The 27,479-nt window shown below is 40.6% G+C and overlaps 1 protein-coding gene across 2 annotated transcripts in view; it reads left to right on the forward strand.

Annotated features, from left to right (window-relative positions):
* Positions 1–27,479, forward strand: part of gli1 (GLI family zinc finger 1) — a 53,016-nt gene that overhangs the window by 14,733 nt on the left and 10,804 nt on the right. For both annotated transcript variants that reach the window (XM_038696202.1, XM_038696203.1), the window contains exon 2: positions 25,089–25,198. In XM_038696202.1, the coding sequence (XP_038552130.1) occupies positions 25,128–25,198 (71 nt within the window). In that variant the 5' untranslated portion in view covers positions 25,089–25,127. The remainder of the gene's footprint in view (positions 1–25,088; positions 25,199–27,479) is intronic.

Here is a 27,479-nt window from a genome sequence, read left to right on the forward strand (position 1 = left end):
TTCTTTTGCATCAGATAATGCATCTATGTGCAAAATGTAGACCATAAGGACTTATCAAAAGCAGCTTTTTGTATTAAAATAAGAGAAACCAAAACTTGAATACTTGAATACTTAATTGTAAACTTTGAATACCGTAAAACTTTGCTTAATAGCCCGGGTTTTAGTTTGCTAAAATCACTGAATTGAACCTGCCTATATTTGGGACAGGCGTCCATATGGGACAGGCCTTTAATTCCTCTTGCACAAAACTGAAATAGGCTACTATGAAACGGTTTATTTATTTCATACAGAATATTACTTGTATAAAAATTATCCAATGATATCAAATACACGTCAATCATTTGATCTAGCTCCAACTGACGGCTTATGCGCTTTTATTTTGAAGGCAGCAACGTAATGAATACAACACGGTGCAGGAAGCGAAAAGTGTGGCAGAAGTTAGCAGACAGAGATCGATTGACATGACAGGATTTATAACTTGGATAAATTTTTATGAAAAGTTGTTTTGATTCTTTTGATTGGTGGACCCTTACAGACTAAAGGAATATAATAATCAAGGAACGGACACATTTGGACTTAACAAGCGGGCTTAAGGAGCGCTTCAAAGGTAATGGGAGTGGTACTTTTCTTTTTCTTTTCGTCTTTTGTACCATGCCGGGTAAATCTATAAGAATTAGACTTTGGGGCTTGTTGTTTCTGTTAAATGAACTGAACAATTGAATTGTGGAGAATCTAACCGATCTAATGATGTGTAGCACGCCCATACTGACATTGATCATACGTTTAAACATTAATATTTGTATTAACGATCTAAGCAGCTAAAGCAGGCAACCAGTGGGATTTAAGAGGTTTTATACATCCAAAGAACATATAAAAACCAGACCAGGTGTTTAATGGAGACCTGTGTTTATTTGTCAAAATGTGTTCTGACACCAAGCCAGTAAAGCAGGTAGGCGGCTATTTGGGACTTGGTTATTAAATGACGTTTTACAGTATGTAACACTGTTGGCTCTATCTATAAAACACAAGCATAGAATAAATACATGTTAATTTTAATGTTTTATTTATTTAATTCCTAACTTCTCACATGCTGTATATGAAACATTTGGTTTATTTCAGCCATGCAGTTGTCATGAATGACAATCAAGAGTATAGGGAGGGAGTGCTGGAATGATAATTTTTTATTTTTTGCCTCGCTCTGTGTTTCATAAACATGACATTGAAAGGAACACCTCAATAACTTCATTCATACTCACTGTTTTGTGATTCATTAGAATGATTATATTTTCTTTGTGGGAAATAGATGACAAGTAAGATTTATACATGTGTGAATTTCTTCCTGTGCATGTTTTACCTTGTGCAGTTGCAGCCTTTGCATTAACGTAAGGCCATTTAATTCACACTTGTGTTGTGATGGAAGTCTTAATGAGACGTCTGACATAGTAAGACTGCCATTGTTGAATCTAGGATCGGCAATGTTGGAGAACTAGCTAGATTTTGCAAGTATCTAACAGAAACAATTCCACCCCCTCCCTTCAGGCCTTCCTCCAAAGCCACTCTCCCAAAACACATTTTCATGGGCAGGTATGCAGGCAGGTAAACTGTACTTATTACAGTCCTGCAAAAGCCACAGACACTGGATCAGAGCATTTGATTAATTTCTGTGGGGATGTAAAGAGAATTTCAACAGCTTTGGAAATAAATGTCCTACCCCAAAGTTAAATTAACTCTGGCCATTAAATTTATGAAGCGATGCACGTCTGAAAGGGGCTTAGGTGTACATTTGACATATTATATAAAATTCAGATTGTCACTGTACACGGTGTTGTGTGACACGTAAGAACCACAGTTACTGGTGATAAGAATATGCGCAATATATGTAGATGTGTATACACAGTCACATGCTCACCTTTCCTAATACACCCACAGGTCAACAAGGGAGCTGTTTTAACCTGAGGCAAGTGGGGTTTGGAAGTTGGGAAGTGAAGTTAGCTAGTAGAAGATAATTCATGGGTCTCTCCTCTCCTCTCAGTAAACACGTTGAAGAGCAAAGGTTTTTAACTTGGAGTGTTAGCGCCAGAGCTCTTCTGCTAACTGACCCGGGGCTCTGAAGAGCTGCACATAACAGGCGCCCACATTGGCTTTTGTGTGCAGGAGGGTCTTTACATAACCCACGTAACCAAGCACATTGTCTAGCAACCACCCGGGTACTGAAGGGCCTTGTAAATGGAGGAGGGGGCTTGAGTGGAGGCTAGTAGCCGAGTTGAGAGGCTAGTGCAGCTAAGCTAGGTCATGACTAAAGGCCAGTTTGTTAGCCTGATAATGCCCAGGGTCCTGATGCAATGAGCTCTCTCAGCAGCTTAGGGGCTGATAAAAAGAAATCTATTGTTGAAGTATTAGTTTTTGGTAAAAATTAGGGAAAGAAAATTTAATTTAAAGATAAATTGTACCTGCTTGCACGAACAAATTCTCATTTTGTAAATAAAGACAGCTTCATGTAAGAAAGTACATACTCATCACAAAAAGTCAAATTTTTGCCAATATAAATCATCTTAGTTACCTGACGCCCCTCACTATGCTCCCTACAAAATTACTCTACAAAGCCCGACCTTCTTCTCCCTGTTTCCAGTGTTCGGGTCTGAGCCTGAATTCCTGTGGAACTGCCCAGGATGTTGAGGTATATTTTTTCCTCCCTGCTCCCAGCGATTGATTTTTTTAATTAATGTTTTCTTTTGGCAGAAGAGAAATATTTGCATGTCTCTTTTATAACGCTGTCCAGATCACACCCAAAAGACGTTGAGATTTTTAATATGGTCTGGAGTCACATAAAAATAAAAAAATAAAATATATATATGTATATTTATTTTTTTTTCTTATAAAGGAAAGCTAAATTTTGACTAACTAAACTAAATTATGATTATTATTATTATAAGGTATTCATTCTTGTTAAATGTTCTATGAGGTATCAGTGGATACCAAAGCAAGCTGTAATTACATTTTTAATGTAGTTCTACAGATCAGTTTCCATTACGCGGGTCAAAACCTTGTTTATCTTTGAAGAAACTTTAACAACACTAATTGTCCTCATACAGTTGCTACAGTGGCAGCACAACAGGCAGTCACTGGTTTCTGTGATTTTGACGCTGCGACTCATTATCAGCCCCGCACTTCAGTTTAGATCAGATGATAATGACCCATTTATCACTGACCCTTGATGCCCCTGTCATTTTTAACAGCTCCCTGCCAGGACAGAGGAAGCTTTTACTGTTGTTCCTGAGATGTTGCTATTGTATTCCAATACACAAAGACAAGGTGTCCTGATGGCCCCTGATGGCCCCTGCGTGAGTCCCCGGACGGTCTCTAGTTGCACCACCAAGGGTTTTCTCGCTATTGTCACCCCGGCTACAATCATGGGGCATGGCCAGAGTATGGAGAAGGGGGGGAGGTGGATGTTGCTTGTATGGGTGCTTTGAAAAGATGTGTGAAATAGGAGTATGGGTATTAAGGGTCTTGGCTCAGTTGGGGGTCTATTGTGCTGAAGGCTGAGCCCCCTACCGGCTTCCATGATCTCCTCCATTGACACAGAAGTTGTGCTCTGCTCACTGTGTGTTTTTCGTCAACCACTTTCTCACTGCTCCACCTCGCTTTCTCTCACTCCCTTGCACTCGGTGTCTCTTAACCTCTCTTCTTCGGCTCTCTTCTTGCTCTGAGTCAAAGCCAAGGAATCTGGAGAGTCCTCCTCACTCCTGTCTGAGTTAACTGGATTCATACTGATTCCTGTCAATAGCAATGATGACAGGTCACTACAGCTGTGTTTCACCATTGTGTCAACTGCTACTGTATGTATATAATTTAGAGGCCCTGTGAGACATGTAGTGTATGGCCAAAAGTATGTAGACACCCCTAAGAAATACTAAAAATTTCTTAGCACCCACCACCAACCGAAATCTGTTAAGAGATGTCAAGTATTTAAAACACTTACAACATTTCACACTTTATTTTTCATTTAACTGATTCAGTACCAGTTGGTTTACAGGTTTACACTATGCAAACATCATTCTACATTACTGTCTACACTTGCTACATGTATGTTAAATCTGGTGGAGATTATTACTGTAAATCATTTTTATTTATTTTTAGGTTAATCTAAATCAAACTTGGTGGCAACGGTTTGGAGAAAGCCTTTTCTTCATTCAACATGAAACGCACAAAGCCATATAGAAATAGTTTATTGTGGAAGAACTTGACTAGCATGCACAGAGCCCTGACCTCAACTCTGTCCAACACCTTTTGGATGAACTCGAACTCCAATGGCCTTATCACCAAGCACCCGTGGCCAAATGCCCTTGTGGCTGAGTGAGGGCAAATCCTTGCAGCCAGGTTCGTAATTTTTCCCAGAATAGTGGAAGCTGTTATCTCGGCATATTAATGTCCTTGTTTTTAATTGGGTTTGTTCACAATCTCATATGGATGTAACATTCAGATCTCCAAATTCCTTTTGATCATACACTGTATGCCATTTAGATAGTCTTAAGACATCTGTGAAATTGTTTCGTATGCAAGCTGGAGAGATTTCCCACCTGACATACCTTTTTGTACATACTTTGTTTTAACTTTTATAGCCATTTGCGTTGATATAAATTATATTTTCTTCTATGTCTAATTTATCTGTTCTGTCTGTCTCCCAGTATGTGCTCTGGGTGATTCAGACGCAGGTTGTGAGCGTGTTTCGGACAGATTGTGAATTTGTGTGTACATACACCTATTTGCACAGCGTTATCCAGCTTGTGTGAGGCCAACAGGAGTCGCGCAATTGTCAATAGTAGAAGTCAATAAAAACCCGTCATTGACAAAGAGAGAACAAACAGCTGTGGTTTGTTCAGGATTTCCTAACAAACACTTCACAAGGAGGGCTGCGGATAGTCGAGAGAGAGAGACCGAGACAGAGAGAGGCACAGGCAGGACTCACTCTTCCTGTATAATACCCGATCAAACAAGGTATTGTCTCACTCATCAGGTTATGCTCCAGAGGAAAAATTACAGTGACGCAATGGTGATCTAACCCCACACATAAGTATTCAGATTCTTTACCACAAAAGTAGCAATACCACTGTGCTGGAGTACAAAATTATAAATTTATTCAAGTAAAAGAACTATCAGCAAAATGACCCCTTTTAGTACAATTTTATATGCAGTATATTGCAATATTGGATTTTTACATTACTGAAGCATTAATGTGTAAGCATCGTTTAAATGTTACTTTGTAATGCTGTTGGCTGGTTCAATCTAAAAAAATGCATTTTATTCAGAAGATAGCATTTTTAAATGGTGATTTCACTGTTCTTTTCTTTATGCTCTGCTGTTGTAGCCATGATGATGGGATTTAAAAACATCCTAAATATGGTGACAAACCCCTCTCCAAACTGTGTTAAGAGGTTAAACATAAAACATATTAACAAAATGGTGAACAAAGGTTCAACAGGTTAGAAACACAATGCTACTGACTGACTTTTTGACAGGGTATTTTGTACTGTGCAAATAACACTTATAGCCTACACTTGTACTGTGTATGTCGCTGTATTTACTTTGCAATGACTCCCAATCTGTTTTCCGCCGCCACAGCTGCTTTTAACTCCCGTGTTACATTCAGTAACAGTCCCAGTCTGGTGCGGTTCTTCTTCTGTATTTTTTTATTCTTTCGCCAAATCTTCTGTAACTACGGAATAGACCATCTGCTTCATGTTTACACCAGGGTGCATGCCCAGTGTATGTGAACGGCCACTAGATGTGCGTTTTCAGTCGTTTTAATGTAGATGGCGATCAACTCTGATACGCAGCTAAACCACTTGTGTGGACGGAGATCATATTCGTTTTAATTATTAAATAGTGTAGATGGGACCATAGTTATAACATTTGCACAAGGATCAAGAGTTCACAGTGGTTAATGAACTTATTGCACTTTTGTTAACATCATGAGATCACCATAAGGAATCAAGAAGCTGTCTGATCCTCCCATGTCCCTAGTGAATGTCCTCAGCTGGCGCAGACCAGTCAGACTGGGACAAATGTGCAGGCTGACCGCCTGTCGTCTGTGGAGAGAAGATGAGGAAGGACTCTGGGGGAAAAAAAAAAAAAAATAAATAACACTAATATAAAAGTCTACCTTAAGTGTCACCGTCTTGCTTGTCAGGAAGCCCACATGTGTTGGCTGTGATGGTGTTTAGCTTTTACTCCTGGCAAGTGTCCTGTGATTACTTCCTGTAATTTCTTTTATTTTGAGTGGATATCGCACTTGTTCCTCTTCTCAATAATATGCTTTAACTCTTGCTTTTTAAAGTTGCATTGATGCACTTTGTCAAACTGTTTTCGTTAAGAGCATCTGCTAATAAGTAAATGTGTGAAATGTGAATGACAACATGGCCTGCAGTGTCCCTCAGGATAAGCCACAACAATAGGAGCACAACACTAGAGCCCTTATGCAAACAAAGTGTTCTTGAATGAAGGAGGCATTTAAAAATGATCATTCTCCACAAACAGAATGTGACCCTCCTCTCTCTGTCCTGCTGCACCCCCCCCCCCCCCAAACTCCCTCTTTTTATCATTCTCGCCTTCTTTCTCTCTTCCTCTCCCCCAGTTCTCGTCTGTCCCTGTGCCTGCTTAAGACATTTGGCCTGTGCTAAACCTGGAGTGACAAATACTCCCTTCCTCTCGTCATCAAAGGGCTATATCTGTGTCCTTGGTTTCTCAGAGTTTTTGAGAGGCTGATCAGTGGAGGAGTGGTAAGGGGAGACCGTGGTGCAGGGCTAGATATACGTTGGAAACAGGGAATGAGTGGCCAGAGAGGGAAAGAGAGGGGGAAAAAATGAGTGGGGGACTGAGATCGGAGGTGGAGAGTGGAGTGATTAAAATTCATCCCACGGTGCAAACAAAAGGAGGAATGAAAAAGGGGGAGAATGCAGGAGAGAAGAGAGAGAGAGTGAGTGTTGGGGGGGGAGTAAGAAAGATTTGGGTGAAAAGAAGATTGTAAGCCTCAGCAGATCCCTGAACAGCCCCCACCCCTTCGCTCTCTCTAAATGACTGCCTTTGACACACAGCACAATTATACTCTGAGACAACGGAAAACAACGGAAAGAGAGGGAGGCAGTGAAGAGGAGTAGAAGATGGATAGATGAAGAGTAAGAGGGAGAGAAGAGAGAGAACATTAATTATTCGGCAGGCTTTTCCTCCAAAGATTTGCAGAGGCAGGCTAAACAGGGGGTCAACAATTGACTCAATTACAAGACAAACTCTCCAAGGGCCCTACACCAGCACTCACCGCAGACCCTGCAGCTCTCGGGCAGGCTGTTGATTTTTTTTCTCCCCCTCTTTTCTTTGCCAGTAAATGTTTGCCCCTCTTCAGGTGCCCCTGGCAGACGTAGGAACTCCAGCCCTCGGCTAGACTTTAACCTTTTCAGCCGCTGAATGATTCCCCTCTCTGTTCTCTGTGAAGAGCTGGAGGAAGAGAAGGAGCGAGGGAGTGAAGAGGCAGAAGAAGGGCTAGAAACTTTCTCTTTGTCAGGCTTTGTAGCTGGTAATGAATAAGAAACGTCTGGTGACCCAAGAGGAGGTTTTTTTTCCATTACACAGGTGGAATTTTCTCTTTCATTCTAGTCGGCCTCAAATAACATGGATCAAACTCTTACAGACACTGGAAACAAATTCAAGTTATCTGTCCAAAATTCATATGGGACTTACATGTAACACATTACTACACTAGCTCTAGTCACTGTGTTCTTACTTCAGTCCCACAGCAGGTTTGTTTTGCTTTTTACTCTTTTTGTTTTTGTTCTTACGCCATGGCGGTTCTCCTGCTAAAAAAATTGATTGCAGTTACATAGTACAAACATTTTTACCATTTGTAATTTGGGAACGATTCAGTTGGTTTAATTAGTGTATATAAATGCATGCAATGCGGTATCATGAGTTACTCTTGTGTTGATGCTTGAATATAATTGAATACTTGACACATTTGAAAAAAAATTGATCATGCTTAATAAAACTACTATTTACATGATTCTGTTATTCTAAATATAATATATATAAAAATAAGTTATAATGAAATACGTTTATTAATTCAATGTAAACTTTTCCTTTAGGTAATGTGTAGATAGTGGATAGAAAATAATAATATAATAGAAAAATATATACTTTAAAGTTGTACTCCAGCATTGTAGTATTGCATTTTCTTAAAACTGTGGGACTCATAAAAAAAAAAAAAAAGGTCGAATTCGAAGCAGCAGAAGTCGAGATATCCTTACATTTAGTTGGGTCAAACTCCCAAAACACTGGATCCTATGTTTCCCATAATGCAACTCAATAGCATCTTTCATTAGACCCTCTCTGCCTCCTAAATGTCCATTTCTTTTAAACCCCACGCATCCACTTTGCAACACAGGCTTGTTAAGTCTGAAACTCAAGCTGAGATAACCCTGATGACATCACCAGGGTTATTCTTTGCAGCTTTAGAGAGCTCTATCCAGAGCCCCAGAAGATGTCCTACAACTGTTTGCACAGACTCATTAGTGCCCCTTAACAGTTTAGTAAACTAAACATCATGTGTAAAATTGGAGTGACCCTTAAATGAAACCCATGGAGGAAACTTTCAACCCAGTGAAAATGTATGCTAAACTGGGAAAACAGAGAAAACCTTAATCAATGTTAACATGATCATTAATATTCGAGTGTCATATGGTGTGTGTGTATATATATATATGTGTGTGTATATATATATATTATACTGGATATACATATACTTGACTCCAATAGGTTTTACAGATACATACAGATAACACCTGTGTTTCAGTATACAAAGGGCAGTGACACTGTGAACAAATGAGAACTTATGGGAGCGTTCACTATTGTTCCCGGTGACCCTGCATTGATAAGGTCGGACAATACAGTGAGGAATGGGATTTCAACAATAGGTCTCCAGTCCCTCTCTTCTCAGTCAAAAGGACTGCTCAAGCATAGTGCCGCTCAACACTGCTCGCCCCCCTTTCCCCCCTATTTCTCATCTTCCATCAACTCGCTTTTTTTCAGTTGTTTCTCTTTGACACTCTCATTTTCTCTACCATCTCTGTCTTTCTCTCTTTTTCTATCCCTTCTGATTCCCCCATTCCTCCTTTTGTAAAAGAGAAAGGCGAGCATGAATACCACACACAGACTTTGAGTCGCCCGCTGCACAGCAACATTACTGCCGCCAGATTTTTTCCATCTCAAGTGAATCACTCTACCTCCTTTTTTTTGTCTCTACAGGAAGCAGTGGTAAAACTGTACTCTCCTCGCCCTCCTTTTATCTTTGATTTCCCCTACGTCAAGTCTTAAACCTCAGTTTTTTAAAGCATTTATAATTTATTGAGAATTGTATTTCAGGATATTATGGATCCACGGGCCTATATATCTGTGTATATCAACATTTCTTCAAAAACTATTTCTTGTGTGTTTTACTCATAAGCAGTGTAATAACCCAATAACCTGTGCATTACAATGATACCCTAAGGTCAAGTAAATTTGACTCCAATTTATTCAAATGTTACATTAAGACAACATAAAAATATATAGGAAACATAAGTCCTAAACAGGGGACATTTATGATGAGTTACTGTTTCAAACACTGTTTCCTGAACACCCAAAGCATATTATTTACAGTTTCCTATCCAAAAGATTCTGTTTCTGTGTGTGAGCTGAAGAATATCAGCAGTGAATGTGGCTGCCTGTTTGATTGTGTTCTAGATGTATGAGTTCTCACATTGGCTTACTGCACAGTCTGTGTATTGATGAACATATTTTTAATATTTTTTTCCCCCCAGTTGGCTTTATTTTTTTATATGTTGTACAGAGGAGAGAATGTGGGTAATACGAGCAGGGGATTGGGGACATTCCAGTTTCCTGGTGCGTCAATAAGTGATACCATGCTTTAAAGCGAAATTATGTAACTTGGAAACATTTTTTTACCTTTACACTTGAGAATTTCAATTTATTAGCAATAAAACACACCTCAATTAATATTCCTGCTAAGGTGGCCAAGTGTGATGTTAAGTAGGACCAGTGGCTAATGTTAGCTAACTTTAGTTTGCTGTTGTTGTGTTACTGATATTACTGAGTCAGTTGATGGGGTAGGAGTCTACTTTATATTGTTAATGCTACTTTTTATGATTTTGCCACAAGAGTAAAACGAGCACAGCCAAACACAATGCACCTTACGTAAAGACGTGTTTGTTTTGGTCCTCTTCCACTTGCTCTCATATACTCATATCTCATATCACATGAGAACGCTTGCCATTGCAGGTGGTTAGACAATTCATTTAGCAATTTAAGGCACTACCATGCTATTAAGAACCAACTCAGATATATCAAAGCTTTCAGACAAATCTGATCAGTTTTTTATTGTTACTCCTATGGTTACTTAACGCATCATGGTGAAGCCTCATGGTGATATCATTTTAGCAACTGACTCTAGCAGGGTTGGGGAGTAATGGATAACGTGTAACGGCGTTACATAATCAGGATACAAAAAAAGTAACTGTATTCCGTTACAGTTAAAATAAAGACGTAATCAGATTACAGTGTTTTTGTACAGTAATCAGTGGGGCCCGGCCCCAGAAACACTATGCTTCAGCGGCGTCAGATTGAGAGTCTTTTCATTGGATGCTAAATTAATAAGTGCAGAGCGAGTCATCAACATTTTAAAATGGTTTTCCAAATGACAAACTACACAAAGCATATCATATAAAAACATTTAAACATGGATTTTGATTTCATGGGAATGGAAGATTTTGTATGTTTCTCTAAAAATACATTGAGCAGACAATGCATCATTGATACTTCTCTTGTCTTCATTTGCCTATTTGGCATTGAAGTAATCCAAAAGTAACTAAAAGTAATCAGATTTCATAACTTTTATTTTGTGGTACTTTGATTATGTCACGGGTGGCGTGGTGTTGCAGTGGTTAACACTGTCACCTCACAGCAAGAACGTCGTGGGTTCAAACCCCGGTTGCCCCGGCCTTTCTTTGTGGAGTGTGCATGTTCTCCCTGTGTCCGCGTGGGTTCTCTCCAGGTGCTCCGGCTTCCTGCCACCATCCAAAGACATGCAGGCTGGGTTAATTGGTGTCTCTAAAATTGTCCTTAGGTGTGAGTGTGAGCGTGAGTGGTTGTTTGTCTATGTTTGGCCCTGCGATGGGCTGGCGACCTGTTCAGGGTGTACCCCGCCTTTCGCTCGATGTAAGCTGGGATTGGCCCCAGCCCCCCGCGACTCTGAACGCAGGATAAGCGGTTGACGGTGGATGGATGGATGGATGGATTGTGTGTGTGTGTCTTTAGTGAGCCATTCACAAGCTGCTGACGTAATTGTGCCTTTCTTATTGTGTTTGCCACATCAGGTCCCTGGGTCATCAGGGCCATCCGCCCCCCTCTCAATTGTGTGTGTGTCTGCATAACGTCTGTGTATTTCTGTGTCTGTGTGTGTGTGTGTGTAGTTCAGTTCAGTGTCCGTGTGGCAGTCCACGGTCTTAATTAGTGAGCTCTGTGTACAGTGTGCCTTTATATGCTTGATTCCATGTATCAGAGAGATTAAGTGTTTACGTGTGTGTCTGTTTTATGTGTGTGCGTGCATGTGTTCCCTGCGCATCACTGAACACTGCATGGAGATACAGACTGGAATTTAGGGCTGAGACGCAGTGAAAGGGAGCCCCTTCCTCATGCATGCGATAGGATCAGTGTTTACATGCACAAATAGCAGAAAGCTTCTGTGCTTGCAAAACATCTCCCACACTGTCCTGATGTAAACTGCAGCATTTGACAGACATCCTTTACAGACTGTTAAAAATTCCAACAAGATGGACAGTATGCAGGTAAAACCTAAATGAAATTAAAAAATAGTGGAAAGTCCACAAACATTACCAGTGAATGTTGCCTGTTATGACCATGTTTGTCTAATTTCAGATTCCAGCAAAGAATTGAAATCCGTTTTCTGTACTACACTTTTTGAAGGCAGTTTGTGTCGTCCCTGAATTAAGCTCATTAACCTGTTCCTGCTTTGTGTGGAGCGTGTTTCAGTGCACACCTTTGCTTTTATCTGTTGCATCACTGCACCGGACATCACTGGTTTCATGGCTGAGACGTGGAAGTTTACACTGCCCTGAAAGAAAAAGTTTTTGTTAGGGAAATATCATGAACCATTTAAGATTTGATGTGGTAAAAAAAAAAAAAAAAAGATTTGATGTGGTAACTGGCACTGGTTCCAGATTAAAAACTGCGTTTGTACTAGTAAATATTCTGGTGTCTGGCGCCCATTCGTACACATTGCATAAAGTATGTTGAATGTGCCGTGTTGCATTATCATTGTGAAAAAACACAGTTTTGTTTACATTTAGCATTAGAGAACACGTTGACTGGATTACAAGAAACGTTTGCAAAGATTTTCTTATGCTTTGAAACCTCATTGTTGTCGTCGTCTTCTTCTTCTCCTTCTCCTCCTCCTTCTTCTCCTTCTCCTTCTCTTTTATTGTCCTTTTACAACACATTACTGCCACTGGTTGTCAGTATGTCTCTGCAGTCAGCAAGAATGAGAAACGCATCACTTGCACATGTTTATACAGCATGTGTGAATGAAGAAGAGAATAGTGGATGTTGTGGAGTAAAAGCTTTGGATTGATACCTTCATGCCTTGAATAATTATTTACCTGTATTCTGAATACGCACCACAAAGAGCTACACATATCTACTATGATTTCAGCACCTTTTCTCATGTCAGCTAAAGTTCATCACTCGCAGCCTGTCCAGTAGTGTGTGGGAGTCAGCGATTGGATCTCAAACCTTCATTAGCCAATCAGAGCCTAGCTCTTAGACCTGCTGCAATGACCGAATATAAAAAGTTGTTTTAAATGATTCATAAGATTTACTTACGGTGATACATTAATATTGACATGTCAATTTTGCATGATGCTTACTGGTCCGACAAACACAAACATGCACTTACCCATAGTAGAAGTCCTGCAAAGACAAATGCCCACCTCCAGTACACTAGTTCAGCCAGTTTATGTTTTATATCCTTCTGTTTTTTTGTGAATGTCTAGTAGTGTGCACAAAGCAAGTGGGGGAAGGTTTTTGTACATGCAACAAGTGGCTGCTCAAAGAACCAAAAGAAAAGGTTGAGTGACAGTTCTGAAGTCAGTTTGAATTTATTCATTTATTAACTTAAATTATTAAGTTATGTCTGGTGCCGACACTTCATTGACTACAATACGTGACAAAACTGGTGAAGACACTGGTTATGTGTGGGGTCCCTCACAACTACAAATTAGAAACTGTGTTCCCAACTTAATGATTGATTTCACATCAGTTCAAATGAGTCACAGTTCAGATTGTTGACATTCCTTCATATGTTTTTGATCTCACGAGTTTGTTTATTTGTGAGCAAAACCTAAAACATGGCTTTAATAATTATTTGTCTGTATGAATGCGTGCAAGCCAGTTTGTGTGTGTGTGTGTGTGTGTGTTTTAAGCTCCCCAGCCCTTTCCAGTTCACAGCCAACTGATTAGCTGATTTGTTGTCTTTTAGTTATGTTAATGCCACTTAATTACAGCCAAGGTGGGAACTCAGAACTCTCTCTCTCTCTGCCTGCCTGCCTACCTGTCTCTCTCTGTCTCTCTCTCTGTCAACATATTGTTGCAGGATTATTCTGTCATTCTTGTTCTCTGAATCCTCACCCCCACTTCTTTCTCTCTTTCTCTAGTGTGCATCTTTTTATTTCATGCTATAATAATGCAGATATTGTGGTGTCCGAACAATAATGCTGCGATGATGTGTTGAGATATCATGGCTTGACGCACCGTCATCAGTGTGGCGTCAGTCAGTCCTGGGATCTCCGAGATGTAACTCTGTGTGTGTGTGTATGTGCATGGATGTGTGTCTGTGTGTGTTTTCTGTGTTTGTTTGGTTTGTAGCCTTTTCTGCACAGCCACGACTCGTCTCTTCCTGACAGTATGTGAGACTTCAGCCCTGTCAGAACTCGGCCAAGCCTTTCATTCGTTCAGGGAAAGTGTGTGTGTGTGGGCGCTTTTGCCCGTATGTGTGTCTCTCTGAGTCACATGCTAAGCCCCAAACATCAGCTCAGGGATCCCAGCCAATTAAAAGCCAATGCAGGCCCGGATGCCTTGGTTCTACCAACATCTGGGTATTAAAGTAGACGCCTGCAATATATTAGTTATGAAGTCAGCAGCTATGAGAAGGACCACACAGGAGAAGTGCACATTTTACAGTATGTTTCAGTGTATATGATTCAAATGGTTGCTCTGCAAGTTCTTCACTATGTAAAATGACGAGGTTTGTTTAAGTAAATGGCAAGCAGAATGAAAAAGAAGAACATAATTTTCATCCCTACTGTTTTGCATCAACAAATTTGTCATCAGATCGCAGTAGTCATCAGTTCTCATATGATTTATAGTTTACTGCAGATTCCCAGTGGGCACACAAGATGAGTTGCTGACTGAGACAAATTGGGACACACTCTCTGTGGAGGTGAGCATGTGTTGTTTCGCATGTTAAACTTTTTCTTTTTCTTTTTTGCAAAAACATGGACAAGATAAGGCATAAAAATGAACAGGGAAAAGATGGAGGTAAGAGGGAGAGGAGGCAAGATGAGGGAAAGCACAAGAGTGAAAGTGATTATACAGCACCGCATATTATAATGAGCTTGTCAAGAGTGTACACACAAACACAAATAGATGCATTCAGTTGTGTACGTTAAGTCATACCACTGAGAAGTGATGGAGACAAGTCTTCACATGTGTGTACAGTGGCTGGGACAAATTTAAGTACAGTTTACATGCTGAGGAGAGAAAGGAAGGATAAACAGAGAGAGAGACAGACTAGTTTTCTTTGTAGAACAACTTGATTTCTTTATTATGTGTATGGGTATCTAAAGAAGAACCCAGAAAGAGGGTTCTATTAATATTTAATTGACTGTCCATACACACATTATCTTTATAAATAACATTTGCTTTTACAGTTCAATTTCTGCACGTGGTCGTTCCCAAATGTTCACAAATGTTCACAAAGCCAGCAAGTTGTGTCTATTTAAACTGCAAAGACCTGCTTATGAGAGATCAGTGGATTCGAAAAGTAGTGAGGAAGGTTAAAGATTTAAGGCCAGTGAGTCCAGGTTTGTGTGGTTGGAGAGCTTGCTCGCTGTTTTTTAGGAGCAAGTTTTGTGTTTTGTTCAGTTTTAAGCTAACATGAACAAGTATCAGTTCATGTGAACTTTTACATGAACAAGTGGCCAATTCGTGTAACAACAAAGCCATCTGACCCCAAGTTCAACAGGCTAACCTGCAAAATAAACACTAAAGCAGCATAAAAATGGCAAAATGTGCAGGTTCCAGATTTAAGGTTAGTATCAATCCATCCTTGAGCGTCAGTTCTGAAGCGAATCCTAGTTTGTAACGTTACAGGCCCCCGTTGAGAAAGTAGTCAGAAGTAAAATGATTAGTGCACACATATGAAAGTTTTCCAATTGTTATGGGGATATTTATGTCAAAAATACAGTTAATCCACTGGGTCTTCACTTTCTCGGATGGTGGGACAACTTTTGTGTTGGTTCCGCTGTGCTGTGCTGGCTCCCACATCGATTTACCGTAAGTGTTGCAATATAGGGGCATTTGCATTTGTCTCTCTCGCTCTGCCTTTCTTTGTCTGTCTGGTTCTGAGCCATACACATGCGTTAGGTATCCGTCCATACACACACACACACTCACTCACTCACTCACTCACTCACTCACTCACTCACCCCCCCACCCGTCTGTCTTTCCTCTGTCTCTTTTTCCTCACAAGTTTTCCACCTCCTCTCTCTCTCCTCCCTCACTTCCAGCTGTGTTATACAGCAAAGGAATATAAGTAGCAGCAGGTCGGCTATAAATATCGCCTGCCCACCCAGGACTGTTAGGATTATTATTTTTCTTATAATCACTGCGGTCTTTCTATAAACCGAACAGATTGTTATCTGGTTTTTGTTGCCTGGTGCAGGACCCTGTTTCAGTGTGTGGTAGCCAGCTCCAGTGAATTTCTTGCAGAGGATATGTTCCGTTGCCAGTGTCAGGAAGATGATTGACTAGAGAAGGTTTACAAGGCCTTGATTTATACTTAAACTGCCACACGGTATAGCATCAGCAGTGATGAGTTGAGTGGACAAAAGCAGAATGATGTAGAGCAGCAGAAATTATGGGAGGAAAAGAGCAACAAGCAGTTGGAGTGCAGCTTCAGGAGCGCTGGTGAAGGTGAAGAGGAGTGCTTAGCTCAATTTACAATGACAACGCTCTGTTCTTTTTTCCTTGAAAATGGGGGTTGGGCTCCTAGTTGTTTATAGATGGAGCGTTTCTGCGCCTGCCTCGGTCTACAGCTGGGAGCCAGCTGTGTGAATAACCCTCTCCTCATCTGCTTTATCCATCCTTCTCTCCTTCTTTTTTCCTCCCACTGTTTCCTCCGCTTCTCCTCCTTAAAAGGAGTTCAAAGAAATATTTGTGGTCGGGGCATTACCTGCCTGATACACAGACATGCAGAAGTTATGCAGAAGTAGAAGATGAAGATGGAAGACAAGACAAGTTCAATGTCACTTGGTTGACAGAGGGAAGGAAGGTGTCCGGGGTGAGGAAAATAGGCTGGAGGTAAAAAAAAAAAAGAGACTAGGGAGTGGAGGAGAGGAGCGGGGTATAGGAAACCACAGGTATGTGCTAGATGGTGGGTGGGTGGCCTGGAGAGAGGACATAGAAAAAGTGCCACTGTGGAGGAGTGAAGGAACAGTGAGTTACGAGGGGGGAGGGGGGGGGGGGGGGGGGGGGGGGGTACTAAAGAGGAAAGAAAAACTCTTACACATGTCGGTAGCACCGTGTCTGTCCTCTTCATAGAGTTGTTGGGTGAAATCCCTGAACTAACAAATGTTAAACATCTAACTGCCTTTGAGAAAGTGAAGCTGCTCAGCCGCCAGCAGTACAAAACTGTGCTTGTGCAGGCAAATGAAAACAAGAGGAGGGGAACCACTCCTAATCTTAAAGCAAACACTATCAAGTCACTGACTGATCAAGCCAGCAGTTACAAAAGTGGTAAAACAGTAATCACGACTGTGCAGCAAAGGCAATGTGTTGCTGTACATGTGACTACAAAGCAGCTTGAGAAAATTATAGTACTTTTTGTGCCAAAATTGGTTATTTGTCAGTGTATTTAGCTAGTATTTTACCTTCTTCACTCTCTTCAACACGGCTGTGCAGTATTTGCATAGCTCTCTTTTCCTTTGCAACTGCCGCTCTTTGCATAACTTTTTATCATGTTGAATAAGAATGGCTTTTAGCTTGCCTAAACTTTTTTTTTTTTTTAAAAGCTCTCTAATGGCTCATCAGGTGGTGTCTTCAGCTCGGTTTGCTCTACTCTTTTCTACTGTGCTCGGTTTAGCTCGGCTCCCGATTCTACTGTTTGTAGTCAACGTCGAGCTGCAGCGCTCAAGCCCTCTAGTGCCCTGATGTCTGTCATCAGTCACTCCGGCTGTGTAGCAACAAGGGATCAACATTTCATTCTGCCATTTTGACAAGGTGAGAACCCAGCAGTCAGACATCAACACCACAGCTTCCTCAGACCACAGTTTACAGTACAGGGATACATGAGGTGTGAATTAGGTTGAAACCTGGGCAGGAATTTCAGGTGGTATGAACCGCTGGAAAACCGTGGTATTTATGACAACAGTTTGACACAAATCTAGCACCAGCCAAGCAGTAGACTTAAGCTTGATTTATACTCCTGCATAGGGTCTACGCGTGTAGCTATGGCGTAGGCTACGTGCGTAGCTACGGCGTAAGTGCAATTTATACTTCTGCATCAAATCGACGGCGTAGGCTATGGGGCTATGCAGAGGCTACGCCCTCGCCTGACGTGCACCTCCTCAAAAATGTAACTACACGTCCAGTCGACGTGGACCGTAAGCTCTGTGATTGGTCGGCTGGGTAGCCTCGTAATGCCTCCGAGCCGACCGGAAGTACCCCGTGCTTTGAAGTAACATTACTAGCGGCCAAAACGATCAATATATTTGACCGTCGCAACCCAAGCGAAATCAGAATGTGATCCATTAGGTCAGTAACATTTGAAAAGGCTACACCAGCCGCACTTATACAGTTTTACCCCCATTTACGTTAGCGGAGGGCTAAACCGGAAATTAGCCTGCTCGGCCGGCAAAAGTCAACACAGTGGACGCTGTAGTGCTACTGCCGACTAGTGTTTGGGGGTGTAATTGCAGAATGACGGACACACGGACCTACAAGTATAAATGCCTTGGTAGACCCTACGTAGGAGTATAAATGGGCCTGTAGGCTATGCACGTAGCCCGGCATTTTTGACGGACACAGGTCCGTGTGTCCGTCAAGCTGAGCAGAAAACCTTTGAAATGTTGAACTCATTGTTATGCATGACTGGTTATGATTATTGAGAAGTTAGCACTTGAACAAAATTTGAATAAAAAGAAAATCATCCATAACTCTTAATTTAAATTAATTATTTCCATGGACTTAAAATCATTGTTTTATTTGATGCACCGGCATTTGGCCTTTGTACCCTGAAACGACTGATAACACTAAAGGCCGAGTGGCCCTGCCACTAAGATGATGAAATTCTAGGTCTGGTGTTGACTGGATTAAATCACAGTGATAGTCGAACTAACACAAGTTTAGGGCCTCAGGGATTCAAGACGTTCTTAGTCTCTTTTGAACCCAAGATCATTAGTAGTATTTTTGTCATGTGGGTTTTTACATTATCAATGAACTGATCTATTCTAATGTAGTGATTTGATTTCTCTTTTTTTTTCTTTTTTTTTTCTCTCAATCAAATTGCATTATTAACATAATAAAGGTCTGTTCCTCCTATATGAAACTATTAGCAATACTACATCTACAGTATGGGCTAGGCAATATGGGTGGAATTGATATCACTAAATTAATAGGAATATTTTACTGATATTGTTATATAAAACATGATTTGTCAAAATCATGAATTAGCTAAATTGATGTTCTAGCAATGACCTGTGTTTCCATTGTTATAGTTTACAAACACCAAAAATGTATAACCCCAATCCCTCAGTAACTCATTTTGTCAGGGTTTTATTATTACAATTTGCTCAAGAAAATATTGAATGCTAAATGTATGAACCTTTGCATGAACAGGGTCCATGATCCAGTGTTTTGCATGATTTCCTTTTCCTACACACCTGTCTGGGTTTGCAATAGACAACATAGATTACAGTTTTGGTTTGGTTAGTACTAAAGACTTATTTCAGTCTTTGTCACTGGTGTTAAAGAGGCAGGCAGTCGATGTCTGACAGAATAAAAAGTACAGAAGCTGAAGCTGAATCAAAAGGAACAATTGATAGACATTTTCAGAAAGTAGAGGTAAAAAGTATCATAGGCAACCAAAAATGAAATCAGATCATCAGAAATGGTTGTATTGCATAGTTCAAGATGCAAATGTCAAAGAATTTGGAGGTAAAGCATAAGAAAACATATTACGGTGAGATATTTTCTTAGAATTGACCAGCCCAGTCAATACTTTTTCATTGCTCATTTTTTGTTTGCTATCTTTTGAAAATGTGAGTTTTGGCTTAACAGGAATTAAGGCTGTTTTTTAAAAAAAAAAACACAAAGTAGCTGTTCAAGTAGATTAATCTCTGCAGCAGGTCAATGAGGGGGGCTTATTGTACATTACAGTGATGTCTCCTGCCCTGTGGCCTTTCGGTGGTCACACCATTGGCCCCCATCACATTACAGCAGCTGTGAGGAATTTACAGAGTCTGGGTAAAAGGGGTAAAAAACACAGGGGAGGGCGGGTGGGGGAGAAGAGCAGGGAAGGAGGAGAGTCTGTGTTGGGTGGAGGGGTTACAAAAACAAAGCCCGAGTTTAAAAACAAAGTTTACCACTGAAGGAAAACAACAGGGCAGGCAAAAAAGTTTGTGGGTGAGGAGAGAAAGAAAGAGAAAAAAATGAAAAAGAAAATGAGGTAGAATCTGGACTGTGGTTGGCTGAGGGCCCAAGCCCCGCCTTCTTCTCCCCCTCCCTCCCTCCCTCGCTGAGTCTCCAGCCCTAACACAACAGAATCCCCCACAAGCCCAGCCACATCAGGAACGGCTGGCTACATTATAGCTGCCATTATCGTCTCTCAAGTCATAACAGCCAGAGAACACCCACCTCGCCTGCAGCTCCGCCAGTAGGGGGGAGGGGCAAGGGAGAGGTCGCAAGACCAGGAATGAGCCAGGAGAGAGGGAATGAGGGAAAGGGTGGAGACAGCGGGGGAGAAGAGAGGGGGAGAGAGAGAGAGAGAGAGAGAGCAGGAGATATCCTGAGATAGAGATATAGAGCTAAAAGGCAGAATGAGAGGAGGAAAGTAGGGACTGAGGGAGAGGGTGGGGGAGAAAGACAGGGACAAAATACTCTCAGATGGGTGTTTACACTGCAGAACATGCTCCAAAGATGAGTTTTATTTAGGCTGCTTTGTATTGTCTATGTAATAGATTATGCAGCAAACACACAAATGAAAAAATACACATGAGCAGACATACTGCATACTCACATTCCCATCTGAGAGTAGAGGAGAAATGAGGTAAAGAAGAGAGGGGCTGTCATTAAATGCCGCTTTTTACATTGGCTAGGGGGGGGGGCATCTGTGAGCCCGAGTTTAGTGTTACACCCAAGAGGAGTAGAGGAGTGTAGAAGCGGAGTGGAGCAGGGCCGGATCAGGCCTTTTGGTCTGACACGACCAGTGACCTGTGGAAATGTCTGTCCTCCCTAGAGACTTCCTCAGAGGGAGGAGGACTGACGCTTTATGGGTATGTCACAAATGGCCAAACTGTGCAAGACCAAACAATGTTTCTCTTTGTGTACCACAAATACAAACTATCACCTGAAAACTGAAGTTTGTGGGACAAATGCATACCAAGGCCATTAGGAAAAAAGTCACCTAATGGAGTCGAAGTTCTTCAACTACTAGGCCTCTACATTTGTGAAGTTTATGGTGTTGATTTTACAAGTAATAGTTAAGATATTATTGGACTTTAATGTAATCAGAAAACACTAAAATAAAATGAACATAACTGCTGAGCCATGTTCACTGACTTACAGACTTTTTTCTACTTGCGCTGTGGACACAGTGTTTTAGCATTTATATTGTCCTGTAATTGTCACTTTAAGTGAGGCAAAGTAACAGATGTCAAGTATTATTTAAAGCAAGGTGATAGCTGCCAGTATGAACAACAGTGGCAATGATGGGAAAACAGTAATGCTAAAACATAGTGTAAATAGCATCATCTACCTAAAGTCTGCTAACAGTAGCCACTAAGCCATTGGTCATAACAGGCCGAGTAAGGCTGTAGCAACAAAACTGCAGAGTGTGTTAAACTGCGTAATGGTGTATTTTAGTTCTTGAATCCAACTTTTAATTTGTAAGAGGAAGAACAGATCTGCTATTGTAGTTAGTATCAGCTTTTGCTGAACAGTAGGTCTCAACAGTGCAGTGGTTGGATTACTGACAGTGAATGAGTAATCGTCCATTAGGGATACAAAACCATATTTTATTTATTAGTGGTAAGCTTCGTTGGTTTGGTGAGTAAGTAGGTAAGCCGGAATGGAAATCTATTGGGCTATACTAAAGTCAGGACTTCTTGGGGTTGTTTAAAAACATCAAGTACTGTAAGTAACTCTGCTAATATCATCTATCCAGGATGCCATCCAACTTAAAGCAGGGACTGAAAAAAAAAGAGACGTGTGGCTTACTTGAATGGGGTGGTGATGTTGCCGGGTTGTGAACCTTGAGTGTTTGAATGGAGAGGTTTAGGGTGTAGAAAGTGGCTGGACATCCCGTCCTCATCCTCAGCTCCTTGGTTCCTGCCCAGCTCTCTGTGCCGCAGTGGAGCAGACATGTTTAGTTAGCCATTTGATTTATAGCCTTGGGGTTTTTAATACGCTTCTGCCCCATTCCTCTAAAACCCAGTACCACAAAATTACACTGGGGAGCAAACTCCCTGAGAGTTTCTCACAAAATATTGACCCAAAATAGCACAATGCCACAACACCTGTGTCAGCACCGTGCATGTATGGAATCATCCATCTATGTGTACTTAAAAGTGGTACAGAAATGCATACATGTACTCATACAATGCATGCTTTTTACACATTTATACATGGGGTAGGTTGTTGTCATTTTCCTACCCGAAGGTCATCAGTGTATGTATAAAAAAAAATATACATCATGCAATCCGCGATAAAATCCACAAGTTTCTTGTTTCAATTCTAACCCATCAATATTGGTGATTGTTAGTTCAAATAGCAGATGTGTAACTATATTGAGATGATCATCTCTCCACTATATGATATATACTTGCTCGTGAACTATACTAAATATAGATTTTATAAATTGAAAACTATTCATATAAATACATATGTGAATATGCTAATTTGGTTTGGCAAATATGTTTCACAAGAAATATAATTCATGCATGGTTATGAAGGAATTCCCACTTTTTTGTACTGCACCGAAGTCATAGGGAGGTAGCTGTAGTGGACGGTGAGCATACAAAGCACAGGATTGTTACACCGTAGACCTGGGTTCACTTCCTGAGGTTGAGGCAACAAAAACACTTTGGTTAGGGAAAGATCGTGGTTTCGGTTAAATGTTAAGAAGGTTAAGTTGTGCCTCATGCTTCAAGTCACTGTTGACTTTTTTAACATTTAACCAAGACCATAATCTTTCTCTAATCTTACCCAGTGAGCTTAGGTGCCTAAACATAACTATAAAAAAAATTGTATCATGCTTTCATTGCTGCAAGCGGATATTTTAGTGACAACAAATTAGATATGTTGTTTGTGCGCGTTTTACACATATATGTTCAGTGTCAACAGATACATGTCCTCATTATATTGATAAAAATGTAATTCTAATGTATTTGCTTTGCAGATTTATTATATAAACTTTATTTCTAGAAGACAGGGATACTCAGACTTGGTAAATATTTGCTCTGTCAGACTTACTCTATGTTTGCCTTTACTTTACAGTAATTCACTGTATAAGAGCATAAGCTATGTTCCATGCAAATTAATTACACTACACACAGTTGAGTGTGTTTACATGGCGCTACAACAGTAACACTCACTCACTGCCTTGCTCCCTGGAGACACACTCGCAAACATATTTTTCAAAAAATTCCGGCTCGCTTATGCGCAGGTGGTCTCATACATTATTCACTCTTACTCTGAGATTCACCACCATTTATCATGTTGAACACACTCTCTCGAACACACACACACATGCTGCACTGCAAATACACTTGTCTCCACAACACCCTTTTCATACACACCTGCCACTGGGCTTACACAGTACAAACTGCTTCGGTATATTCACAGTCACTCTCTCACACACACACATTCTCATGTAGACATTGTGGCCACTGGATTATTATGCTACCCCCTGGCGAGACTGACAGGTGTGTCAGTATGTGGGTATGTGTGTGTCAGGCTCTCCGGCGACCCCCTTCTTGGTATTTATTAGTTCGGGACAGCTGAGGTGCTCGAGATCTCTATTTAGCACTTCCGGCTAATTATCATACACACATCCAAAGCCGGCGCTGAAGATGTGCAATTAGCCCAGGACCGCCCACATCATTTAGCCACTTGCTAACTTTGTGTACCAAATCCCCCTGGTGGCTTGTGGGCTTAAATAGGTCCCTACTGCCCTTTTAACACTTGTGCTACTGCATAACAGGCCTGGCAACCTGTTACACTCACACCACAGAGCTTTCATCTGCAGTGGCCAGGAGCTTTCGCACTTTGGGTTTGAACACTTGTCACATGAACAGCAGCAACGTGATATTTTGATTCTATATACATGGCAAGGATTTAATTTCAGAGTTAAATAATATAGCTGTTGATTTGAAAATTAAAAAAAATAAATTTATATTTTTATTGTTGAATTTTTTTTTAAATATTGCTAAATGGCACGTTCAAAAGAAAGAACATGCAGGAATAGAGATACATTAAGAAAAGCATGTTTTGGATTAGAGGCTTAAAAAATGTATCGACACGAAAATGATTGTAGAGTTTTTATGTATACCTGTAAATATGCAACATATATTTAATGTAGTTGATTTGACATTTTCATTATCAAGACATTACACATTTTTTGGCGTTTCTCCATTTGTGGTAGCTATGACATCAGCGTGTACAGTAATGTTTTGGTTCTAATTACCTCTGTAACCATGTAAGAGCCCACAGTCCTGACAATTAGTACCTGAACTGATGTGGTTGGATGTAATGAGCAGGTGCTTATTCCCAGGATCTTTCAGCTAGAATTACCTTACACATGCACTCTTGCTGAAAGATACTATGAGTTTCATAAAAAAACATCTGTTTAGTCCGACTTTCATTTTTATCTGTTTGTGTTGCTGGAACCCCCTTAACTTGTTTGTCTTTTAAGCTTTAAGGCAAAGCCCTGATTTTCGTCTTCCGTGTGTCTTTTCTATGTTGATCGCTACTTTCCAGGAAGGGAAGGTGCGTCAGGTTTTGAGTGTCTATCAGCAGCATTTGAGGTGCACAACTCTGTTTAGAGAAGAGAGATTAAAGCCAAACCCGCTGTTTGTATCACAGGGGTTTGCCTTATCTGTAGGAGGGTGTCAGGGCACATCAGTACCATCATATGACCTGCTTTTAAAGTCTCTGTAATGTATACGAGTTCAGATTCCAGAGCTTGTTTAATTTACAATTTACATTTCTACCTTTACTTTAGTACTTTGTTCCAGCTCTATTTAAAATAGTTATGACTCAAGTTTTTCAGAGAGAGCTAATTTTGCCTTTGAACCATTTTTCTTTGTTTGGTTTGGTCTGTTATTAACATCCTACATATTCTCTTTTTTCCCCCAACCACAATTGTTTTTGTCTATTTGCCTTTTCTTTCTGGTGTAGTTTAGTTTAGGTTGGTTGGCTTATTTTGGTTTTCCTCTCTTCACCCTAACCATGTCCATGTCTTTGTGTGTCAGGTCCAGGGTGTAAGGGGAGCAGTAGGTCTCGGAGCTCCAATGCCAGTGGACATGCAGCCACACCAGGGGCTGTATCACTACGAGTCCTCACCCAGCCAGTCCTCCAGAGGGTAAGACAACAATTGGCATGTGCTACGTCCTGACTATTTGTCACAGTGAATTCCACAACTGTTTTCCATAGGGGAAATATAAGGAGTAGTTCAACATTTTGGGAAATGCACTAATTTGCTTTCTTTCCAAGAGTAAGATGAAAAGAGCGACAGCACTCTTACATCTGAACGTTAAGTAGCCTATGGAACTAGAGGAAGGACATGGTTAGCCTAGCTTAGCATAAAGAAGGGAATCAGGGGAGAAAAGCTTGGCCTACTCTGTCCTAATTTCACAAATACTCCTGAACAACTGTAAAGCTGACATGCTGTATCTCATTTGTTTAATCAATCCAAGAACGAAAATGTAAAACAAATACATAAATTGTGATTTCAGAGGCACTTGCATGTTGAGCCCAACCAATGCTGGAATTTTGAGGCAGATACCAATATGGATATTTGAGTCAAAAGAATCTAACAACAATATAGTACTGAAAATTCTCCTTATTTAAAAAAAAAAAACACATAACACACACAAACATTTCTTTAAAGGATCCCTTAAATTTGTGACTCACATGTACTCAGTGTAACATTTTACGGTTGTGAAATACCCCAAAAGATTCCTGGTATTTCTGTACCACACTTTCTTTTTTTTTCCAGCCAACATATGCAACAATAACAATATATCTGTGATAGTTAATGTCAGTCAAGATATGGGCCCAGCAGATTAATGCAGGCTTATATGTTGGAGTCATTCCTTGACAGGCAACAGTTCAGCACCTATAAAGTCTATCTATGTGTACTTACAAGTTGTACAGAAATACATACATGTACTCATACTATGCATGCTTTTTACACATTTATACATGGAATAGGTTGTTGTCATTTTCCTACCCGAAAGTCATCAGTGTATGTATAAAAAAAATATACATCATGCAATCCGCAATAACATCCACAAGTTACTTGTTCAATTCTAACCCGTCAATATTGGTGAGTGAGTGTTGGTTCAAATAGCAGATGTGTAACTATATTGAGATGATCATCTCTCCACTATATGATATATACTTGCTCGTGAACTATACTAAATATAGATTTTATAAATTGAAAACTCTTCATATAAATACATATGTGAATATGCTAATTTGGTTTGGCAAATATGTTTTACAATTCTCCTTATTTAAAAAAACAAAACACATAACACACACAAACATTTCTTTAAAGGATCCCTTAAATTTGTGACTCACATGTACTCAGTGTAACATTTTACGGTTGTGAAATACCCCAAAAGATTCCTGGTATTTCTGTACGACACTTTTTTTTTTTTTCAGCCAACATATGCAACAATAACAATATATCTGTGATAGTTAATGTCAGTCAAGATATGGGCCCAGCAGATTAACGCAGGCTTATATGTTGGAGTCATTCCTTGACAGGCAACAGTTCAGCACCTATAAAGCACGGGTTGACAGATATCGTCAGTGAGCACAGCTTTTGGGGTCTTCACAGGCACAAAGGTATAAAACCGGGTAACCAAGACAAGCCTTCAAGAAGATGTGCACATTTACTTCACCTGCACAAACCATTGGCACTCCCCATAAAAAAATTTTTGTGTTTATCTGTTTATGTATGAGGGTGACATTGTGTCAATAAGTTTAAAGGTTTTGGACAGAGCCATGCTAGCTGTTTCCCACTGGTTCAAGTCTTTATGCTAAGATGCTAAGTCTTTTCAGCTTTCAACTCTCCAAACAAAAGCAAATAAGCATATTTGACAAAATGTTGAATTATTTCTTGAAATGTTGGGCACTTGTCGGACAACTTTTGCTGCATTACAGTCACAACTCTTCTCACCCCCCTCTTCCTGCCAACCGCCCATTTTATTAACAAACAACCAGAAATTACAGCATTCCCTCTCTAGAAAGCAGGCATGATACTTAAAGGCTCAAAAACAGTTCCTATTTTAAACGCACAGATAATCTGAGGGTGCAGAAGCCCAGGTCTCACTGCAATTGTTATGGACACAGTCCTAGCTCGGCCCCTCCCTCCTCCCCTTCTCCTCCCTCTCCCCCTCCTGCCTCACTCACTCCCTCCCTTTCTCATGCCACCCAGGTTGCGGGTGGACTCGGCCTCTCTCTGACAGCTGCTAATTACAGGCTGACCAGGCCCCGCTGCGCTCTGCTTGACTGCCTCGCGCCCCGCTCAGGTTACCCAGAGTGAGGGAGAGAAAGAGAGAGATGGAGAGAAAGGTGGCTGGACAGGACAGAGAAAGACAAGAGGAGGGGGTGGGAGAAAAGAAGAGGAGATAGAA

This window comes from Micropterus salmoides, unplaced genomic scaffold, assembly GCF_014851395.1.
Source record: "Micropterus salmoides isolate LMB-PRFRI ecotype aquatic unplaced genomic scaffold, ASM1485139v1 Ms_hic_scaffold_4, whole genome shotgun sequence".
In the NCBI taxonomy this organism is placed as follows: Eukaryota; Metazoa; Chordata; class Actinopteri; order Centrarchiformes; family Centrarchidae; genus Micropterus; species Micropterus salmoides.